The 17,776-nt window shown below is 53.6% G+C and overlaps 1 protein-coding gene across 1 annotated transcript in view; it reads right to left on the bottom strand.

The window, feature by feature from the left end:
- LOC122119108 (TRIO and F-actin binding protein) overlaps positions 1 to 13,722 on the bottom strand; it is a 56,513-nt gene extending 42,791 nt beyond the window's left edge. Inside the window, exons 1-4 of the mRNA XM_042693051.1 lie at positions 13,609 to 13,722; positions 6,832 to 6,971; positions 4,691 to 4,832; positions 3,930 to 4,086 (exon numbers count right to left, since the gene is read on the bottom strand). Coding sequence (XP_042548985.1) covers positions 3,930 to 4,086; positions 4,691 to 4,832; positions 6,832 to 6,971; positions 13,609 to 13,722 — 553 coding nt within the window. The remainder of the gene's footprint in view (positions 1 to 3,929; positions 4,087 to 4,690; positions 4,833 to 6,831; positions 6,972 to 13,608) is intronic.
- Between the last annotated feature and the right edge of the window lie 4,054 nt (positions 13,723 to 17,776).

Here is a 17,776-nt window from a genome sequence, read left to right as displayed (position 1 = left end):
AGCTGATTATTTACTGGCTGATTATTTACTGCCTTTACTGGATGGACCTAGTGTTGCCTAAAAAAGGAGCACGCTAAGCTGTGGTAAGGGGAAGGAGCGTGCTAAGCTGTGGAAAGGGGAAGGAGCGTGCTAAGCTGTGGGAAGGAAGCTCATTGGGCTAACACCTGTGCTCTACCATTTTGAGCCACAGCCCCACTTCTGGTTTCCTGGTGGTTAATTGAAGAGTCTCACAGACTTTCCTGCCTGGGCTGGCTTTGAACCACAATCCTCAGATCTCAGCCTCCTGAGTAGGATTACAGGTGTGAACTACCAGGAAGTGGCTCTAAAATACATTTGTTTAATGCTATGGTACTGGGGCTTGAACTCAGGGCCCCACACTCTTGTTTGTTTTTTTCGCTCAAGGCTGGCTCTGTACCACACCTGCACTTCTGATTTTCTTGCTGGTTGACTGGAGATATGAGTCTCAGGTTTTTCTACCCAGACTGGCTTTGAACTGAGATCCTAACTACTGCCATCCCAGGCAGAAAAGTCCATGATTTTCTTATCTCCAATGAACTAGCAAAGAAGTTGGAAGTAAAGCTGTGACTCAAGTTATAGAGAGCCAGCCTTGAGCAAAATCTCAGGGACAGTACTCAGGCCCTGAGTTCAAGCTCCATCAATATCAGCATGCGTGCACGCACACACACACCTCTTTTTTTTTTTTTGTCGGTCGTGGGGCTTGAACTCTGGGCCTGGGCGCTGTCCCTCAGCTCTTCAGCTCAAGGCGAGCGCTCTACCACTTGAGCTACAGCGCCACTTCCGGTTTTCTGGTGGTTTATTGGAGATAGGAGTCTCACGGTCTTTCCTGCCCGGGCTGGCTTTGAACCTCGATTCTCAGATCTCAGCCTCCTGAGTAGCTAGGATTACAGGCGTGAGCCACCAGCGCCCGGCCACACACACCTCTTAAAGGACTAATTTAGTTGAAATCAAATCCAGTATTACTCAGCAGGAAAAGGTTTTGTAGGATTTGGTCTCTGCCCTCTTAGCTTGGCCTCTGACAGTCTCTTCTCCACTTCCCATGCTCTAGCACCCATTCTTTTAGCCCCTGAAACTTGCTATAGTACATCACCACCCCAGGGTCTTTGCTCTTGCTTGCTGCCTTTGTCTGAAGTACTGATTCCTCCTAGCCTGGCTGGCAAGGGGTCTTTGCTCAGAGTCCCTGGTTACCCAGGAGGAGCACTTCCTCCCCCCCCCCCCCCCCCCCCCCCCCGTCTATTCTTTTTACTTAATTATCTGTTCTCTCCCTAGAAAGCTCTGTTTGGGTAGAGCCAACGCTGGTACCTCTCAGGCTTGCAAAGGGGCCCAGTGCACAGCAGGTATACAGTTCACCTTGCTGCTACCTCTGGCTCCAGTCCCTACCCTTTTGAGCATCCCATCCCTAGCCCACGTCTTTCCCCTTCCCACCACCCCGCTTCCATTTGGACCCTCCCAGCACCTGCCTCTGTTCTTGAGAGTTGGAAGGGATTCCGAGGCCCCAGCTTGACTGAGTTGGCTCATTCATTCCTCCAGAGCCTTGGCCCCAGCCTGCAATTCATGGAGCTGCCACTAGGTGGACAGAGCTGACAGCTGCTGAGTGGGTCACAGGGTAAGGCCCGCCCCCTCCCTGTTTAAGTGGAGGGGCGGAGGAGCTGGCACCTAGGACAAGATCCAGTCCCACCAGACCATGGCTTTCCTCCAGCTACTGCTGCTTCCCACCCAAGAAGGCCAAGGGCACCGCCATCCAGCCGGACACCCAAACCAGGGACCGTCCCCAGTCCTCTCAGTCTCCTTCCTAAATCTCTTCTATGAACTTCCCTTTACCCCACCCACCGTGGCCCTCATTCCCTCACCTGGGTGGCAGTGAAGGGTCACAGAAGAGCGGAGGGACTGTGTTCTGTCCTTCCCCAGAAGGCCCCAGCTGTTCACGGCTTGTCTTCCCTGTGTCCTCACCCCACACCTGGGCTTGAACCCAAAGCCTCTTGTTGCTTGCACATGGCTGGCGTGCTACCACTTGAGCCACCTCTGTGTGTGTGTGTGTGTGTGTGTGTGTGTGTGCACGCGTGTGTGCGCGCGCGCGCACATGTGTATGTGTGCTGGCACTGGGTCTTGAACTCATGGCCTGGCACTCTTGCTGAGTTTCCTTGTTGTCTTTTCCTGCTCAAGGCTGGTGCTCTACCATTTGAGCCACACCTCCGCTTCCTGGTACTGATTAATTGGAGATGAGCTCTCAGATTTGTCTGCCTGGGATACCTTTGAACCCAGATCTTTCGATCTCCTGCAATCATCAGATCTCAGCCTCCTGAGTGGCTAGGATTACAGGCGTGAGCCACCAGCACCTGGATAATGACATTTGTTAGTCTCATCCATTTACCCGCCTTCTTCCCTTCCTGCACCCCCTCTGACTCCCCGTCATCCCCATTCCTTGTCATGAGAGTGAGTCAGGCCCCTTCTGCTTACCTCTGCCACAAGCATCTCCTTAAGTTAAAAAAAAAAAAAAAAAGCTGGGTGCAGGTGGCTTGGGCCTGTAACCCTAGCTACTCAGGAGGCTGAGACCTGAGGATCGCAGGTCAAAGCCAATTAACTACCAGAAAACCAGAAGAGGCACTTGACTCAAGTGGTAGAACGCTTGCCTTGAGGTGAAGAGCTCAGAGACAGTGCCCAGGCCCAGAGTTCAAGTCCCATTACCGACAAAATAAAAGACTAGGACTAGGCACTGGTGGCTTGCGTCTGTACTTCTAGCTATTCAGGAGGCTGAGATATGAGGATCATGGTTTGAAGCTAGCCTGAGCAAGAAAGTCTATGAGACTCTTAAGTCCAGTGACCTACCAGAAAACTGGAAGTGGAGCTGTTGCTCAAAGCCTTGAGCAAAAAAGCTCAGGGACAGCACCCAAGTTCAAGCCCCACAACTGACAAAAAATAAAACAGAAAACAACAAACCACCTCTCCTGACTACAATGCCATTCACCCTGAGACGGCTGGGCCCGACGCACGGACTGTGTTAAAACTGCTAGATGTTCAGTAACATCTTTAGAGTCTGTCTTCTCCTAGCCAACCTGCCCTCTGGCCACCCTGGCATCATGTCACCTCCCTGACGGGCAGATCTCTCTCCCCCCGCCCCTCCCCGCAGCTTCCTTTAATGGAGAATGGTCCCTGTTCTGTGAAATTGGCCTAACAGCAGCCTTTTCTCTTTCTCTTAGGATATTCACCCTGATTTCCCATCCCCCATCTCAGCCCTAGAGGCTTGCACAAGGGGCTCACCTTGGCCACCAAGATGAGCCTCTTGGCCTACATTGGGTCCTGGTGAGAATCCTGGTGACGTTGATTGGCAAAGACTGTGCCCTTCTGTGGAAGCTGATGAGCAGCAGACGGCGATGGCACTAGCTAACAATGGAGCTGGATTTTAAGTGGTGTTCAAACACCTGGATCCAGCCAGACCTGTAGCTGCATCTTTTATCTTTGGGAGTCATTCCATTTCTGTTCCACTAGCTTCTTTTTGTTGTTGTTGTTGGTCGTGGGGCCTGAACTCTGGGCCTGGGCGCTGTCCCTCAGCTCTTCAGCTCAAGGCTAGCGCTCTACCACTTGAGCCACAGCGCCACTTCCAGCTTTTTCTGTTTACATGGTGCTGAGGAATCGAACCCGGGACCTCATGCTTGTGAGGCGAGCACTCTACCGCTGAGCCACCTTCCCAGCCCTCTACTAGCTTCTGTCTCTTGCAACTTGGTAATTCTAACCCAGAAGGTGTGAGCAGGCAGAGCATATCCTGGACTCTCCATATTTAGGAGAACATTATTATGGGTAAGATTCTCCTGCCCAGGGTCCCAGATGACCAGGGAGATGACTAGCCGGCGATGCTGGGCTCAGGCATCACCACACACCCATGGTCCCGGGGACCAGCCCAGCAGGGGACTTACCCTCCTTCCTCTGGCCTGCAGTGTCTCCTCTGACTGGGGACTTGGGGACCTTGCGGGCGCTGTCAGTTTTTGCCCCCTCCTGGGGCCTCCGAGGGATCATCACGGTGAGCTCGTCCCAGCTGGGGACCTCCCTCGGCCTCTCAACGGTGTCCCAGTCCTGCCAGGGGAAGAGAAGAAAAAGCAGGTTGAGAGTCAAGACCTGGGCCAAAGGCCTGCCGTTGGGAGGCATGGGTTCAAATCCTAGCCCCACCACTTCCCAGCTGTGTGGCCTGAAGCAAATTGCTTTCCATCTCTGAACCTCAACCCCCCCCCCCCACAGTACTTCCATAAACTCTAACTCAGAGGATAGTGGGGAGCCCGCTGCCCTCCTCCCGCAGCCCGTCCATTCCTTCTGTCTTTGGACAGTGATGGCCAGGATCAGAGGCATGAAGTCAGCAAGTCAGCAGCGTGGAGCCAGGCCCAGGCCAGAGCCAATGTGCCGGCTACCACGCCCCCACCCACCCTCCCCTCCTTGTTGTAAGAGACTCTTGGCGACTCATCCAAGTTCTTCTCACCCCAAATTCATCCCCATGTGGACAGGGGGCTGTTTCTCCCACCAGGCCTCACCCCGGGCCTCCCCTTAGCCAGACAGCCAGGAGGCCCAAAGTGCTGCCAGCCAACATGGCAGCGTGCTGTGGCCTGGTGCTCTGCGGTGAGGCTTTCAACCCTCATCTGGAGGGGGGGGTCTCTGCACGTGTCCCCCACCGCCAACCCCAGCTCACCAGCGAGGAGGAGTTGCTGGTCTCATCAGGGGTGTCCCTGTCGGAGCCGGAGGTGGTGTCCGAGTTGGGGTCCTCGTCACAGCTGCTGCAGGGGGAGCCGGCCGGGCCCTCCACGCGGGGCACTGCCCCCGGGTCCCGGCACCTGCTGGGGGCAAGGGGGGAGAGGTCCTGCTCAGGGCGCCCTGCTGATGCCTCCCTGGGAGAGGAGTCAGGCCCATGAGCGACCCCACACACAGGCACCCGTACGCATGCACCAGAGGTGGAAGCCGGAGCAGGCCTGCTTCAGAGAGCGTAGAGTCTCCCATGGTATAGAGGCAGAAACTGGCTCAGAGAGGTCCAGAGCCTGGCCAAGGCCACAGAGCTAAGAAAGAGCAGAGCTGGGCTGGAAAGGTGGCTTAGTGGTAGAGTGCCTGCCTAGCATGCATGAGGCCCTGGGTTCCATTCCTCAGAACCACATACACAGAAAAAGCCACATGTGGCGCTGTGGCTCAAGTGGTAGAAGTGCTAGCCTTGAGCCCAGAGAGGCTCAGGGACAGGGCCCAGGCCCTGAGTTCAAGCCCCAGGATTGGCAAAAAAATAAAAAGCAGAGCTGGGTTATAACAGGCCCCAACCCTCTGTCAATGGAGGGCAACAGATTCAAGAGAAGGTGTGCAGAGCAGAAACCTCCCCCCCTTTCCCCCCAGGGCAGGAGCTGGGGAGGGGAGAGGAAGCCCGCCAAGGAGAGGCTGTCCAGGGCAGACACAGCTCCCGTTAAGCTTACGACTGGCAGGCTCTCCAGACTGAACTACCAGGTGGTAATGGATGAAAACCCTACAATCCCAGCCACTCAGGAGGCGGAGATCTGAGGATTGCAGTTTGACACCAGCCTGGACAGGAAAAGCCCATCAGACTTTATCTCCAGGGAACCACCAAAAAGCCAGAAGTGGAGCTGTGGCTCACGTAGTCCCTTGAGCCTTTTGGCTCAAGGCTAGTTCCCAGGCCCTGGGTTCCAGCTCCAGGATGGGCACCAAAAAGAAGCAGGCTAGAGTGACTCTATACTCCTCTGCCACCCCCACCTGAACCCCACCATGCAGGCCGCAGCACTCAAGGCCCTGACAAGTCCTGCAGGAAAGACCTCCAATTTCATTTGTCCCAGACTTTTTTGAAATTACATTTGAAAGTGGAAATTTAAAAAATAATTATGCCTACCTGTGAGATGCACCTGTTCTTAAGGCAATGACTGTTTTTCCTTCTTTTCTCTTTCTTTTTTCTTCTTCTTTTTTTTTTTTTGGGGGGGGGGGATCCAGTTGTGGGGCCTGAACTCTGGGCCTGGGCACTGTCCCTCAGCTCTTCAGCTCAAGGCTAGCGCTCTACCACTTGAGCCACAGCGCCACTTCCAGCTTTTTTCTTTTTGCTTATGTGGTACTGAGGAATGGAACCCAGGGCCTCATGCATGCAAGGCAAGCACTCTACCACTGAGTCACCTTCCCAGCCCCTTCTTCTATTTTTACATTGTTTACATCTTCTATTTTTACATTGAGGCCGGGGTCTAACACATACCCTGTATCACTCAGCTATATCCTAAGTCCCCCCCACTTCAGATAAAGGGGGCAAAGAAAGATGGGGTAACTTGCCCATAGTCCCACCAGATTTGAAGCTGGGACTCAGGTTCCTAGATCCCCAGGTCCCCAAACCCCAGAGGGGGAGACTCAGGTCAGTGGAGGGAATCCCATAGCTCAGAGCAAAGCACAGCTGTGAGGGGTGGCTCCAGGAACCCTGACTGAAGACAGCCTCTTTCAAAGCCATGCAAAAGGACCTCAGGTGTGCACGGCGGCCACACACCCTGGGACAAAGCTGAGTCCAACCCAAACCCGTGGAATTATGGGTAGGCAAGGTCATGGGGGGGTGGGGGGAAAACAGGCCAAGTTGGGGACCGCAGGGCCAGTACCCCCCACCACAAGCAGGGACAATCGGATCTGAGTTCTCCCAGGGACCCAAGGAGCGCACCTCCTGCCCGCCTGTGCCCAGGCTGCTGGGCTGACCACGTGATGTGTGCCAGCCTCTTGTCAGATGGACGCTGCCATTGTGAAGGGCTGTGGGTGGGGCGGGGAGGGTGTCCTCTCCCAGGGAGCCTGGGCCCAGCTCCCGGGGTCTCTACCCACCTCTCAGGTCCCTGCCTGAGGCCCAGGCCCACAGCAGACTGGCCAGTGGAGGCTGTCGCCCTGAGGAGGTCCTGAGCGGGCAGCGGGCAGCGGGGCAGGTCACAGTACAGCAGGTCCTCGCTGGAAGGGCTCCTGGGTTCCTGGACCGGCGATGCAGATTGGAGGCAGCTCAGACCCACGTGGGGCTCCCCTCCCCTCCCCCCACCCAGCCCCTCCCAGCTGGGGCGGGTGGGAGCAGGCAGACATCGCCTCCTGGGATCTCCGGACTCAAGGAGGGCGCCACGGCGGAGCCCACCTGCCTCCCCGGGAGCCACCAGGCTGGCACGAGCGCCTGGCGCAGGTGGGCACCTGCATGTACACACACGTGTACGTGCCTGGGCCGGCTGCAGGTGATCATGTGTGTCAGGGCCAGGGTGCTTGGACACCTGTGTGCTCACAGAGTTGATGTCAGAATACACACGCACACATGTGTGCAGGCCCCTTGGGTCCACTAATACACGTTGGTTTACAAATGAACTTCTGAGTGTGTGCACCTGAGAACAGGAAATACACAGAGGACGCAAAGGGTCTTTTGTAGCCAGAAGACAAGGGTTGGGGAAGGCTAAGCAGCTGGCGAGGACAGAGGCTGCGGGGGTCGGGGACGGGAGTCCGAGGGGCTCAGCAGAGGAGAGCAGAGCGAGCTCACACTACAGGACGGTCGGGGGGTTCCAGGGCTGGATGGTTCAGCCCCCAGATGTGGGCACCCGCCTTTAACCCAGCAGTTCCTTTCCCCCTGCCGGCAGTCAGGCCGCAGCAAGAAGGCCAGAGCTGGGCTCACCCAGGGGGAACGGCTGCCCCCTCCGTCAGGCCCCCCCACTTCTCCCAGAGTGGCCGGGCCCTCCCCTGCGGTGGGAGCCAGGGCCGTGGCACCCAGTGCCCCGCCTCCTCTCGGGTTACCTGGGCAGCGGGCTCGGTGGCTGGCTGGCGGCTGGTGGCTGTCAGCACCCTCGTTCCCCGGGGGGCTCCGGCTCTGGCCCCCCACACGGCTGTCCCTCCCAGGCCCTGACTCTGTACCTTGACGGCGCTGGAGCCCAGCAGTGGAAACCCTAGAGGGGCGGGCTTCGGGAGCAGGGGCCCCTCATTACTGTTTCATAAGCCCGGGCCCAGCCAAGAACAATGCAGGACATAAAACCCAGGAATCCGATCCCGGCCGCTCACCTGAGAGCTGGGTGGCTGGGAGCCTCCCTGGGGACCCTAGGGCCCCGTGTCCTGGGACACTGGGCTGCAGCCTGCCCAGTGCCCCAGGGGGGGACACAGGCTCTTTGGGGATCCAACAAGACCACCGCTGGCAGGCCTCCCCCCCCTCCCCGGGCTGCCCCACAAAGGGGACCTGTGTGTCTACAACCACACTCAGGCCCGGCAAGGCCTGGCTGGCTTGAGTTTCACCTCTGCCCTGCAGTCAGATTCTGATCAGAGGCTGGGCAGCACGAGGTGTCAGATCTACAGCCCGGCCTGGCGCCTTGGCCACCCAGGGGACCGTGCCCCATGAAAAAGGAGGGTGGGGGGGAGCAGCTGGGCCGTGGGGAAGAATTCCAGCTCAGGAGGACCCTCAACCTGACATGGCATCTCTTCCTTGCTTGTGCCCTTGCCCCTCCCCCACCCACTCACTCCCCACGTGCCCAGGCCCAGGGGCCAGTCTCTAGCTCTGATTTTCTCTCTGGCCTCAGATAGACCTGGGTTCTATCTGGGCCGCTCTACTTCCAGGTGGGAGGCCTCGCCCGGCAGCTTCCTCTCCCAGTCCTGGCAGAGGAGTCACAGACACCAAGGGATTTCTCTCTGCCCCAGTCACTTCATCCACAGAAGTGGCATTGATAACCAAGCTGCCATCCCAGAGGTACCACGGGAAGTAAGTGAATTAATATTGGAAGGGGGCAGGGCCCGGAGGCTAGGCCGAGTGTCTGCCTAGCAAACTCAAGGCCCTACGTTCAAACCTCACTACTGACAAAAATATGAAAATAGGCTGTAATCCTAGCTACTCAGGAAGCTGAAATCTGAGGATCACGGTTCAAAGCCAACCCGGGCAGGAAAGTCCATGAGACTCTATCCCCAATAAACCACTAGAAAACCAAAAGTGGCACTGTGGCTCAAGCAGTAGAGCGCTCGCCTTGAGCTGAAGAGCTGAGGGACAGCGCCCAAGCCCAGAATTTAAGCCCCACGACTGACCAAAAAATAAATTTTATATATATATGGCTGGGAAGGCTCATTGGTAGAGCGCTTGCCTGGTATGCATAAGGCCCTGGGTTTGATTCCTCAGCACCACATAAGCAAAAAAAGCCAAAGTGGTGCTATGGCTCAAGTGGTAGAGCGCTAGCCTTCAGCTGAAGAGCTGAGGGACAGCGCCCAGGCCCAGAGTTCAGGCCCCACGACTGACAAAAAAAAATAAAAATAAATAAAAATAAAGCTTGGGCTGGGAAGGTAGCTCAGCGGTAGAGTGCATGCCTTGCAAGCATGAGGCCCTGGGTTCAATTCCTCAGCACCACATAAACAGAAAAAGCCAGAAGTGGCGCTGTGGCTCCAGTGGTAGAACGCTAGCCTTGAGCTGAAGAGCTGAGGGACAGCGCCCAGGCCCAGAGTTCAGGCCCCATGACCAGCAAAAAAAAATAAATAAATAAAGCTGGGTGCCAGGGGTTCGAAACCAGTGTGGTCAGACAAATCTGAGAGACTCTTATCTGTAATTAACCAGTAAACAGATGAAAGTAGAAGTGTAGCTCAAATGACAGAGTGACAGCCTTGAGCAAAAAACAAGCTAAACAACAGTTCAAGGTCCCGAGTTCAAGCCCCAGTACCAGCATACACATACACACATGCATACAATTATTAATTTAAAACAAACTGTAAAAATGTATTAATATTTGTGAAAAGCTCACAACAGTATCTGTACATCTTAAATATAATAAATGATGGAAGAACATCAAATTGAATTTATTTTTTTTTTATTTTTGCCCCCCCCAATCAAATTGAATTTTATAAATGTTAAATCAGTAGAATAATGCTAAAATGCAATTAAGAATAGTCTGGCACTGGTGGCTCACGCCTGTAATCCTAGCTACTCAGGAGGCTGAGATCTGAGGATTGTGATTTGAAGCCAGCCTGGGCAGGAAAGTGAGGGAAAATCTTTTTTTTTTTTTTTTTTTTTTTAGTCCGGTATTGGGACCTGAACTCTGGGCCTGGGCGCTGTCTCTCAGCCCTTCAGCTCAAGGCTAGCGCTCTACCACTTGAGCCACAGCACCACTTCCGGCTTTTTTCTTTTTGCTTATGTGGTGCTGAGGAATCGAACCCAGGGCCTCATGCATGCAAGGCAAGCGCTCTACCACTGAGCCACCTTCCCAGCCCACGGGAGAATCTTATCTCTAATTAACAATCAAGAAGCTGGAAGTGGAGCTATGGCTCAACTGGTATAGCAGTAGCCTGGAAAAAAAGCTCAGGGATAGCACCCAGGCCCTGAGTTCAAGCCCCAGGACCAGCACAAGAAGAAGAAAAGGGGTGATGTCCAAAAAGAAATGCACTCTTTACAAGCCTTATGTAATTGTAACCCTGATGTACATCATCCTTATAATAATAACAATAAACTAAAAACAAGGAATAGGAGGAGGAAGAGGGAGAAGACAAGGTGGAGAGGAAGAGCAATAGCTAGATATGGTAGCAAACATCTGATCTGTAATCCCAGCATTCCGAAGGCAGAAACAGGAGAACTGCAATTTCAAGGCCAGACTGGCTTAGTTACATATGAGACCCTATCCCAATAGACACCAAAAGGATATATGAACTGGGTGCCAGGGGCTTAAGCTTATAATCCTAGCTGTTTAGGAGACTGAGATCTGATGATCGTGATTCAAAGATAGCCAGGGCAGAACAATCCATGAAACTCTATCTCCAATGATCCAGCAAAAAGCCTGAAGTGGAGTTATGGCTCAAATGTAGAAGGCTAGCCCTGAGCACACATGCTCAGGGACAATCCCCTAGACCTTGCGTTTAAACCCCAGGACTGGCCAAAAGAAAAAGAAAAAAGAATAAATGAAGGGCTGGAAGTGTGGCTGAGTGGTAGAGCGCTTGCCTAGCATGCATGAAGCCCTGGGTTCGATTCCTCAGTACCACCTAAACAGCAAAAGCTGGAAGCGGTACTGTGGCTCAAGTGGTAGAGCGCTAGCCTTGAGCAAAATAAGATGAGGGACAGGGCCCAGGCCCTGAGTTCAAGCCCCAGGACCAGCCCAGGCTGGCTTTGAACACAATCCTCAGATCGTCATACTTGTACCAATTTTTACTCACCACCTGGCCTCAGTCCCGCCTCAGTCCCTCTTCCTTACAATATTCTCTGCCCAGAAATCACTGTGATTGAAAACTGCGGATTGAGTCACATCAGCCATTCCCTCATAAAATCTTTAGTGGGCCCCTCAGGACCCTCAGGAAAGGTAAAACCCCAAGTTTCCAGCAAGCATACAAAGCTACACTGGTCTGGGGACACCGAGGCAGACCCAGGCCCCACCATTCTTTTGTTTCCTCATGCTAGACCTCCTCTGCCCCTTCTCACTGTCTTCCCCATCCTCTAATGGCCTTCCTTCTGCCTCAGGGCCTTTGCACATACAGGATTTCCCTTCCTCTCCTTTCTCCAATGTCACTGGCTAAGGCCCCCAAGCTGTGCTGGCCAAGCAGCTCCCTGTCACGGAAGAACCCTTCCGCGTGGCCTATCATTTACCCTCAGGACCCTGGCTGTGCCTTAGTGTGTTGATCACAACGATACTTAAGTAATCTTGTTCACAATTCCTTTCTTAGTCTCCATTTTCCTTACTAGATTTCCAGCTCCACAAAGCCTCCTGCCTGGACGGCCATTTCCCTGGCACCTTCTAAGCACCTGCTCGACACAAATGATTGTGACAGGACTGGAGATCTCAGACAGGAGTCAGTGGGATGGAGGGAGGAAGTCAGAGCTGGCTGGATCCAGGATCTTCCTGGCTCAGGCCCGCCTCTCCCCCCTCTATTGGGAGAAGACGCTCATCTGCATAGGACAAGGATGCCAGCACTCTCTGGCATCTGCTGGCAAAACTTGAGAGCAGGGATTGCTACTGGAGATATGGACCGTGGAAAGGAACCTTCCAGCTTTCCTCGTCTGGGCAGAAAGGGTAAACAAAGCAAACTAACATGGGTGAGATGAACTGCAGGAGCCTGGAATGAGGAGGCTGCCGTCCCACGAACAGAGTAGTCAGAGAACTTAAGCAGCCCCAGCACCCAGCAAGGAGAGGGGAAATTTAGCCTGCCCCTCGGACTCCAATCCATCTTGGATTTGAAGTCCCTGCCAGAGGTGGCCACTGCCAGGCTCAAGGAGCACCCAGGACCTCACAGTGAAGGGCCGAGGCTGGACGAACCCCTGGAGACTCAGGGCCATGCACGCATGTGGGTGCCAGGCTCTCTGGGTTTCCTTATAACACCTGCTTGGCACTAGACCACATCGATCGCAGAGTGAGAAAATGACTCCTGTGTCACTCCTTCAGCAACGTCAAGAAGAGAATCTCCAGTGTGTGCCGGTGGACCCTTTCTGGTTCTAACACCTGCTCACCTCCCCCTACCCACCCCTCCTTTTCAAAGAATGCTGGTACTGGGGCCTCAGGACCTGGGTGTGGTCCCGTAGCTTTTTTTCCCCTCAAGGCTAGCACTCTACCACTTGTGCCACACCTCCATGTCTGGATTATTGCTAATGAAAGAGTCTCACCAACTTTCTCGCCCAAGCTGGCTTCACACCTCCACCTGCAGATCTCAGCTTCCTGAGTAGCTAGGATTACAGGAGTGAGCCACCAATGCCCAGTGAGATGTAATCTTAATTTTTCTCTTTGGGGTGGGGAGGATAGCTTTGTCTCAGGATGAGTGCAGATGCTGGATTGGGGCTAGGATATGGCTCAATGGTAGAATTCAAGTTTAGCATGTAAGGCTCAGAGTTCAATCCCCAATATCCTTCCCCAAAACTAAAGAGCTTCAGTTTAAAGACCAATAAAATAACAGGCTAGAGGAGGCTGTAGTTTGCGGTGGGGGGAGGGGGGGATCACAAGAGTAGAAGGAAGGGACTGAAGACTAAGAAACATTAATATGGTCTGACCAACCCATTTCATTGCCAGGAAAATTGAGGGCTGGAGGCATGACTCAAGTGGTAGAGCACTTGCCTAGCTTGTAGGAGGCTCCCTAGTTCAAGCCCAGCACTGAGAAATTTTAAAAATACATTATTATTGTCATGATTATTTGCTTTTTGCTGCTTATTTGAAGGTAGAGTCTCGCAAACTTTATAGGGCTGGCCTCAAAGTCTCCAGACTTCAGCCTCCCAAGGAGCTGTAATTACAAGCATGTACCACAGATGCTTGGCTTTTAATGACTTTAAAAGTAGGGTACTGGTGGCTCATGCCTGTAATCCTAGCTACTCAGGAGGATGAGATCTGAGGATCACGGTTCAAAGCCAGTCCTGGCAGTAAAAATCTGTGAGACTCTTATCTCCAATAAACCACCAGAAAACCAGAAGTAGCATTGTGGCTCAAGTGGTAAGGTGCTCACCTCGAGCTGAAGAGCTGAGGGACAGCACCCAGGCCCAGAGTTCAAGCCCCACAACGGACAAAAATAAATAAATAAATAAATAAGGAAACTGAAGAACAGGGCAGGAGAAAGCAAGCCTCTGAGTTTGTAAGTTCAGGGCCCAGCCAGGCCCCGCCCACCACCAAGTCCCCATCTGAAACCTTCCAACACTCAGGAAAGCCAGCTCACCTGGTGTCCTGCTCCACGGGCCTCCTCAGGGTGGAAGGAGTCTTCACAGAGGCTCTGCACAGGCATGATGGTCCCGAAGTATTCACCCGGGGTGTTCTCAGCCACCTGTTCCATGTTGGGTGAGCCAGGCCAGGGCAGCTCTTCGTCTGACTCTCTAGAAGAATGGGGAAAGGTACTAAAGGGCTGGCAGGCCACCTACATGGACCCCGGCCCTAATTTCTGCAGGCCAAATGAACTCAGGAATATTAGGCAATGTACCAGACATTTGTTATCCACTCCACAAACACTAGCACCCACTAAGCAGCTTCTTGTGTGTGAGTTCTAGTTCTTACTGCCATGTTGTGCAGAATGGTATTCCAAGACCCTGAATTATACCCCTCCTCAGATATTCCTAAAAAGACAGATTGTATAGGGCTGGAGACATAGCTCAGTGGTAGAGTTTGTCTAGCAGGCCAAGGCCCTGCGTTCCATTCCCAGCACTGGAAAAAAAAAATTCAACCAGACTTGAAGGTCCATACCTATAGTCCCAGCTATTCAGGAGGCTGAGATAGGAGGATACAGAATGAGGGCTTGAGACCAATCTGGGCAATACAGTGAGACTCATCTTTCTAAAAACAAACAGCCAGGCACTGGTGGCTCATGCCCGTAATCCTACTCAGGAGGCTGAGATCTCAGGATGATGGTTCTACCTTGGGCAGAAAAGTCCATGACACTTCACAAAAGCCAGAAGTGGAGCTGTGGCTAAAATGGTACAGTGCTAGTGCTAGCCTTGAGAAAAGAAAGAGGAGGGGAAGAAGAGGAGGAGGGAGAAAAAGAAGAGGAGAAGGAATAGAAGGACAAGGAGAAGAAAGAAGGAAGAAGGAGGAGGATGAAGAAGAAGAGGAGGAGGAGAAGGAGGGGAGAAGGGAAGGAAGGAGGGGAGGAGGAAAAGAAGGAGGGGAGGAGGGGAGGAAAGGGGGTTGGAGGAATGGCTTAGTTGATAGAATGCTAGCCAATGAGCAAAAGCATCAGGTACTGAGTTCAAGTCCCTGTCTTAGACCAAAAATAGAAAGAAAAAAAAAAAAAAGGAAAAAAGAAAAGCTCAGGGAAAGTACCCAGCTACTGAGTTCAAGCCCCAGTACAGGCACTAGAAATAAATAAGCAAAACAAAAACAAAAACCACAAACTAGGCAATGCCAGTGGCTCATGATTGTAATCCTAGCTACTCAGGAAGCTGAGATCTGAGGGGTGCAATCTGAAGCCAGGCCAAGCAGAAAAGTCAGATGAGATTCCAATTAGTGCAACTCAAACGGTAGAGTACCAGCCTTGAGTGAAGGAGCCAAGCGAGAGGGCAGGGCCCTGAGTTCAAGCCCCAGTAGTGGCAAACACAAAAACCAAAACCAAAGCAAAACAGAACAAACAGAACAGATTCTCAGTTTCCTCTTCTGATTCCCCCCCTCAGTCCTAGGGGGTAAGTCCTGGGGTGCACCATTCAAATGAGTTCCCTAGATGATAACTAGTTTATAGATGAAAAAACTTGTAGCTACTCGGTTACTGTAGCTCAATGCCAGTTTCAAACCGAGAGGTCTCCTGGCCCTCAAGGTCTGAGTGGGTTAGTTCAAGCCCCAGACCTGGGGGGGTGGGGCGGGGTGCTCAGGATCTCTCTGATGAAAGTGAGGGACACTGGACCCCACTGGGGCCCCTGTAGGTCCCTTGGGAGTCAGGCAGGGGGCTGCTCAGGTATTTTCAGAGTTGAAGGCAAGGTCTTAGAGAAAAATGGACCGTCTAGAATCACACGGTGAGTCTGTGACACAGCTTAGTCATAAAGAACCTCCCCCCCATGTTGACCTCAGCCCAGGGCCCCCCCTCCCGGGGCTCCCAGATCCACAGCTTGAAAGAAAAGCGACTGGAAGTAAAGATGCCCACTGCATCTGGAGGGAGTCCCGGGAGGAGAACAGGGGATAGGGGAGGCACCCAACATCCTCAAACAGCTCCCCTGGGTCACCCCATACCTAAGGATTGCCTGCTCAGCTCCCAGGGGACCAGGTCTTGGCCCCCCAGTCTCAGCTGAGAACTGAGGTCCCCCAGCTCTTCCCCCCCTGAAGAGGGGAGGGGCGCCCAGAGGCGCACAGGCTCCCATTGCCCAGCCATAGCTCTCCCGGGTGGCCCTCTGGTCATCCACCTGCCGGTGGTGTTTGGTCAGCGGCCTCCACACACACCTGGGATCCACATAAAGGATCATGGCCTTGGCAGGAGACCTTGCTTATCTTTCTGGGCAGGGGGCTGTGAGGGTTCTGCTCCCGTTCCCGTCCCCAAACCGTTAGCACAAGCCTTCTCTCAGATGCATTTCAGATGTGGCTAGAGTAAGACCACAACGAAAAGCCTTAATTGGATTCACACGCCCCACCCAGAGACCCCACCCCCCACCCCCCACCCCCACCCCGCTCGGTCTTCATCCAGCCAACCAGCCAGTTCCTCCCCACCCCCTCCCCACCCTCCCTCCGGCCTCCCCTAAGCCACTCGCTCTGTACCAACCTCTGCTCGGGCTTCCACGCACCGAGGCGGCCGTGGTGCCAGTGCCAGGGTCACGGCCTCTTTATTTTAACAATGAATCAAAACGTTGCCTGAGAGGTGGGTGGGACGCCCTGGCGCGCTCCTATTGGCTCGCTGGAAGACCTTCATTTACATGCCGCGCGTGTGATTGGACCCGCCGAGGACAGGGGGCGTGGCGGAGGCGGGCGGGACCCAGCTGCCGGGGAGCGCGGGACTTGACGCACGTTTAGCCCGTGCAGCCATCCGTGGTTCAATCCGGGTCCTAGGGCAAAACCTCTGGTCTTGACTCCACCACAGTCCTCATTTGCTAATTCACTCACTCATCTGTGCCTGGGATATGCTAGGCCTGTGCGGGGCGGGAAGGAGGGGACATCTAAATAAAAACATGCGTCCTTCCTTAATGGGTCATCCTGGACCTGCATGGAACTGGCTAAACCACAGCTTCCTTCCCTCACCTTACTGGGGCTTGAACTCAGGGACTGAACACTGTCCCTGAGCTTTTTCCAAGGCTGGTGCTCCATCATTTGAGTGATATTTCCACTTCTAGCTTTTTGCTGGATAATAGGAGATACAAGGATTTTCTTGCCCAGGCTGGCTTCAAACCATGATCCTCAAATCTCAGCCTCCTGAGTAGCTAGAATTACAGACATGAGCCACCAGCTCCTACAACTTCCTGGTTGGTGCTTCTTACTCTAAGCAAGATGGGTGAAGACCTATGTTCAATGCCTGCCACTATAGGACTGGGTGATCTTGAGAAAGGTAGTTGATGCTGGGCACTGGTGGCTCACACCTGTAATCCTAGCTACTTAGGAAGCTGAGAGCTGAGGATTGAAGTCAAGTGTGGACAGTAAAGTCTATAAGACTCTCATATCCAATTAATCAGCCCCCAAAAAAGTCAGGAAGCAAAGGTATGGCTCAAGTGGTAGAGCAGTAGCCTTGAGAAAAAAACTAAAGGACAGTGACCAGGCCTTGAGTTCAAACCTCAGAGCAGCGACCAGCAGAGAGAGAGAGAGAGTTTTTCTGAGCCTGGGTTGGAGTAAGAGCTTCATTTGAGCACAGAGTATGGCAATTCAGTAAAACCTTAGGGCCTGCTCCGGGTGGTGCTTGCTACCAGTAATTATTTATGGGGTTCCTTTGTCAGTCCTGTGTTAAGGTGCATCGGTGAACAAAAGACTGATTCTTGCTTTTGTGGAAGAAAAACATCCCAGGCAGGAGCTATGCCAAGTAGAGTCTGATAGCTGGTGACAGGTGCTGAAGAGAAAGCCAAACAGAGAAGGGGAATGTGCCAAGTGGAGGGGGACATGGCTTCTCATACAAGGTGTTCAGAGAGGGCCTTACTGAGACGGGCTGGGGACTTTTGAGCAAAGACCCGCAAGCAATGAGTCCACCGGCCTGGGAAGCAGAGGTTGGCAGGTGTAGGGCTCAGAAAGAAAGTGGGGTGGAAATTGGGAGGGGAGATGGGACAGGTGTGTGGCTTTGTGGCTGCCCAGCAGTCCCTCTTCAACCTAGCTGGTGGCCAGTGGTGAACTGCAGCCCTTGACCTGGAAGGTTGGAAGGAGGAAGGGCTGCGGAGTGGAGAGGCATGAGGGAGTATGGGGAGCAGCTTTCCTCCAATGTGTCAGGAGGTAGACACCTT

Source organism: Dipodomys spectabilis, unplaced genomic scaffold, assembly GCF_019054845.1.
Source record: "Dipodomys spectabilis isolate Male_0828 unplaced genomic scaffold, ASM1905484v1 ptg000163l, whole genome shotgun sequence".
NCBI lineage: Eukaryota > Metazoa > Chordata > Mammalia > Rodentia > Heteromyidae > Dipodomys > Dipodomys spectabilis.
Note: the sequence above shows the minus strand (reverse complement) of the source record. Positions and strands in the feature narration are given on the sequence as shown.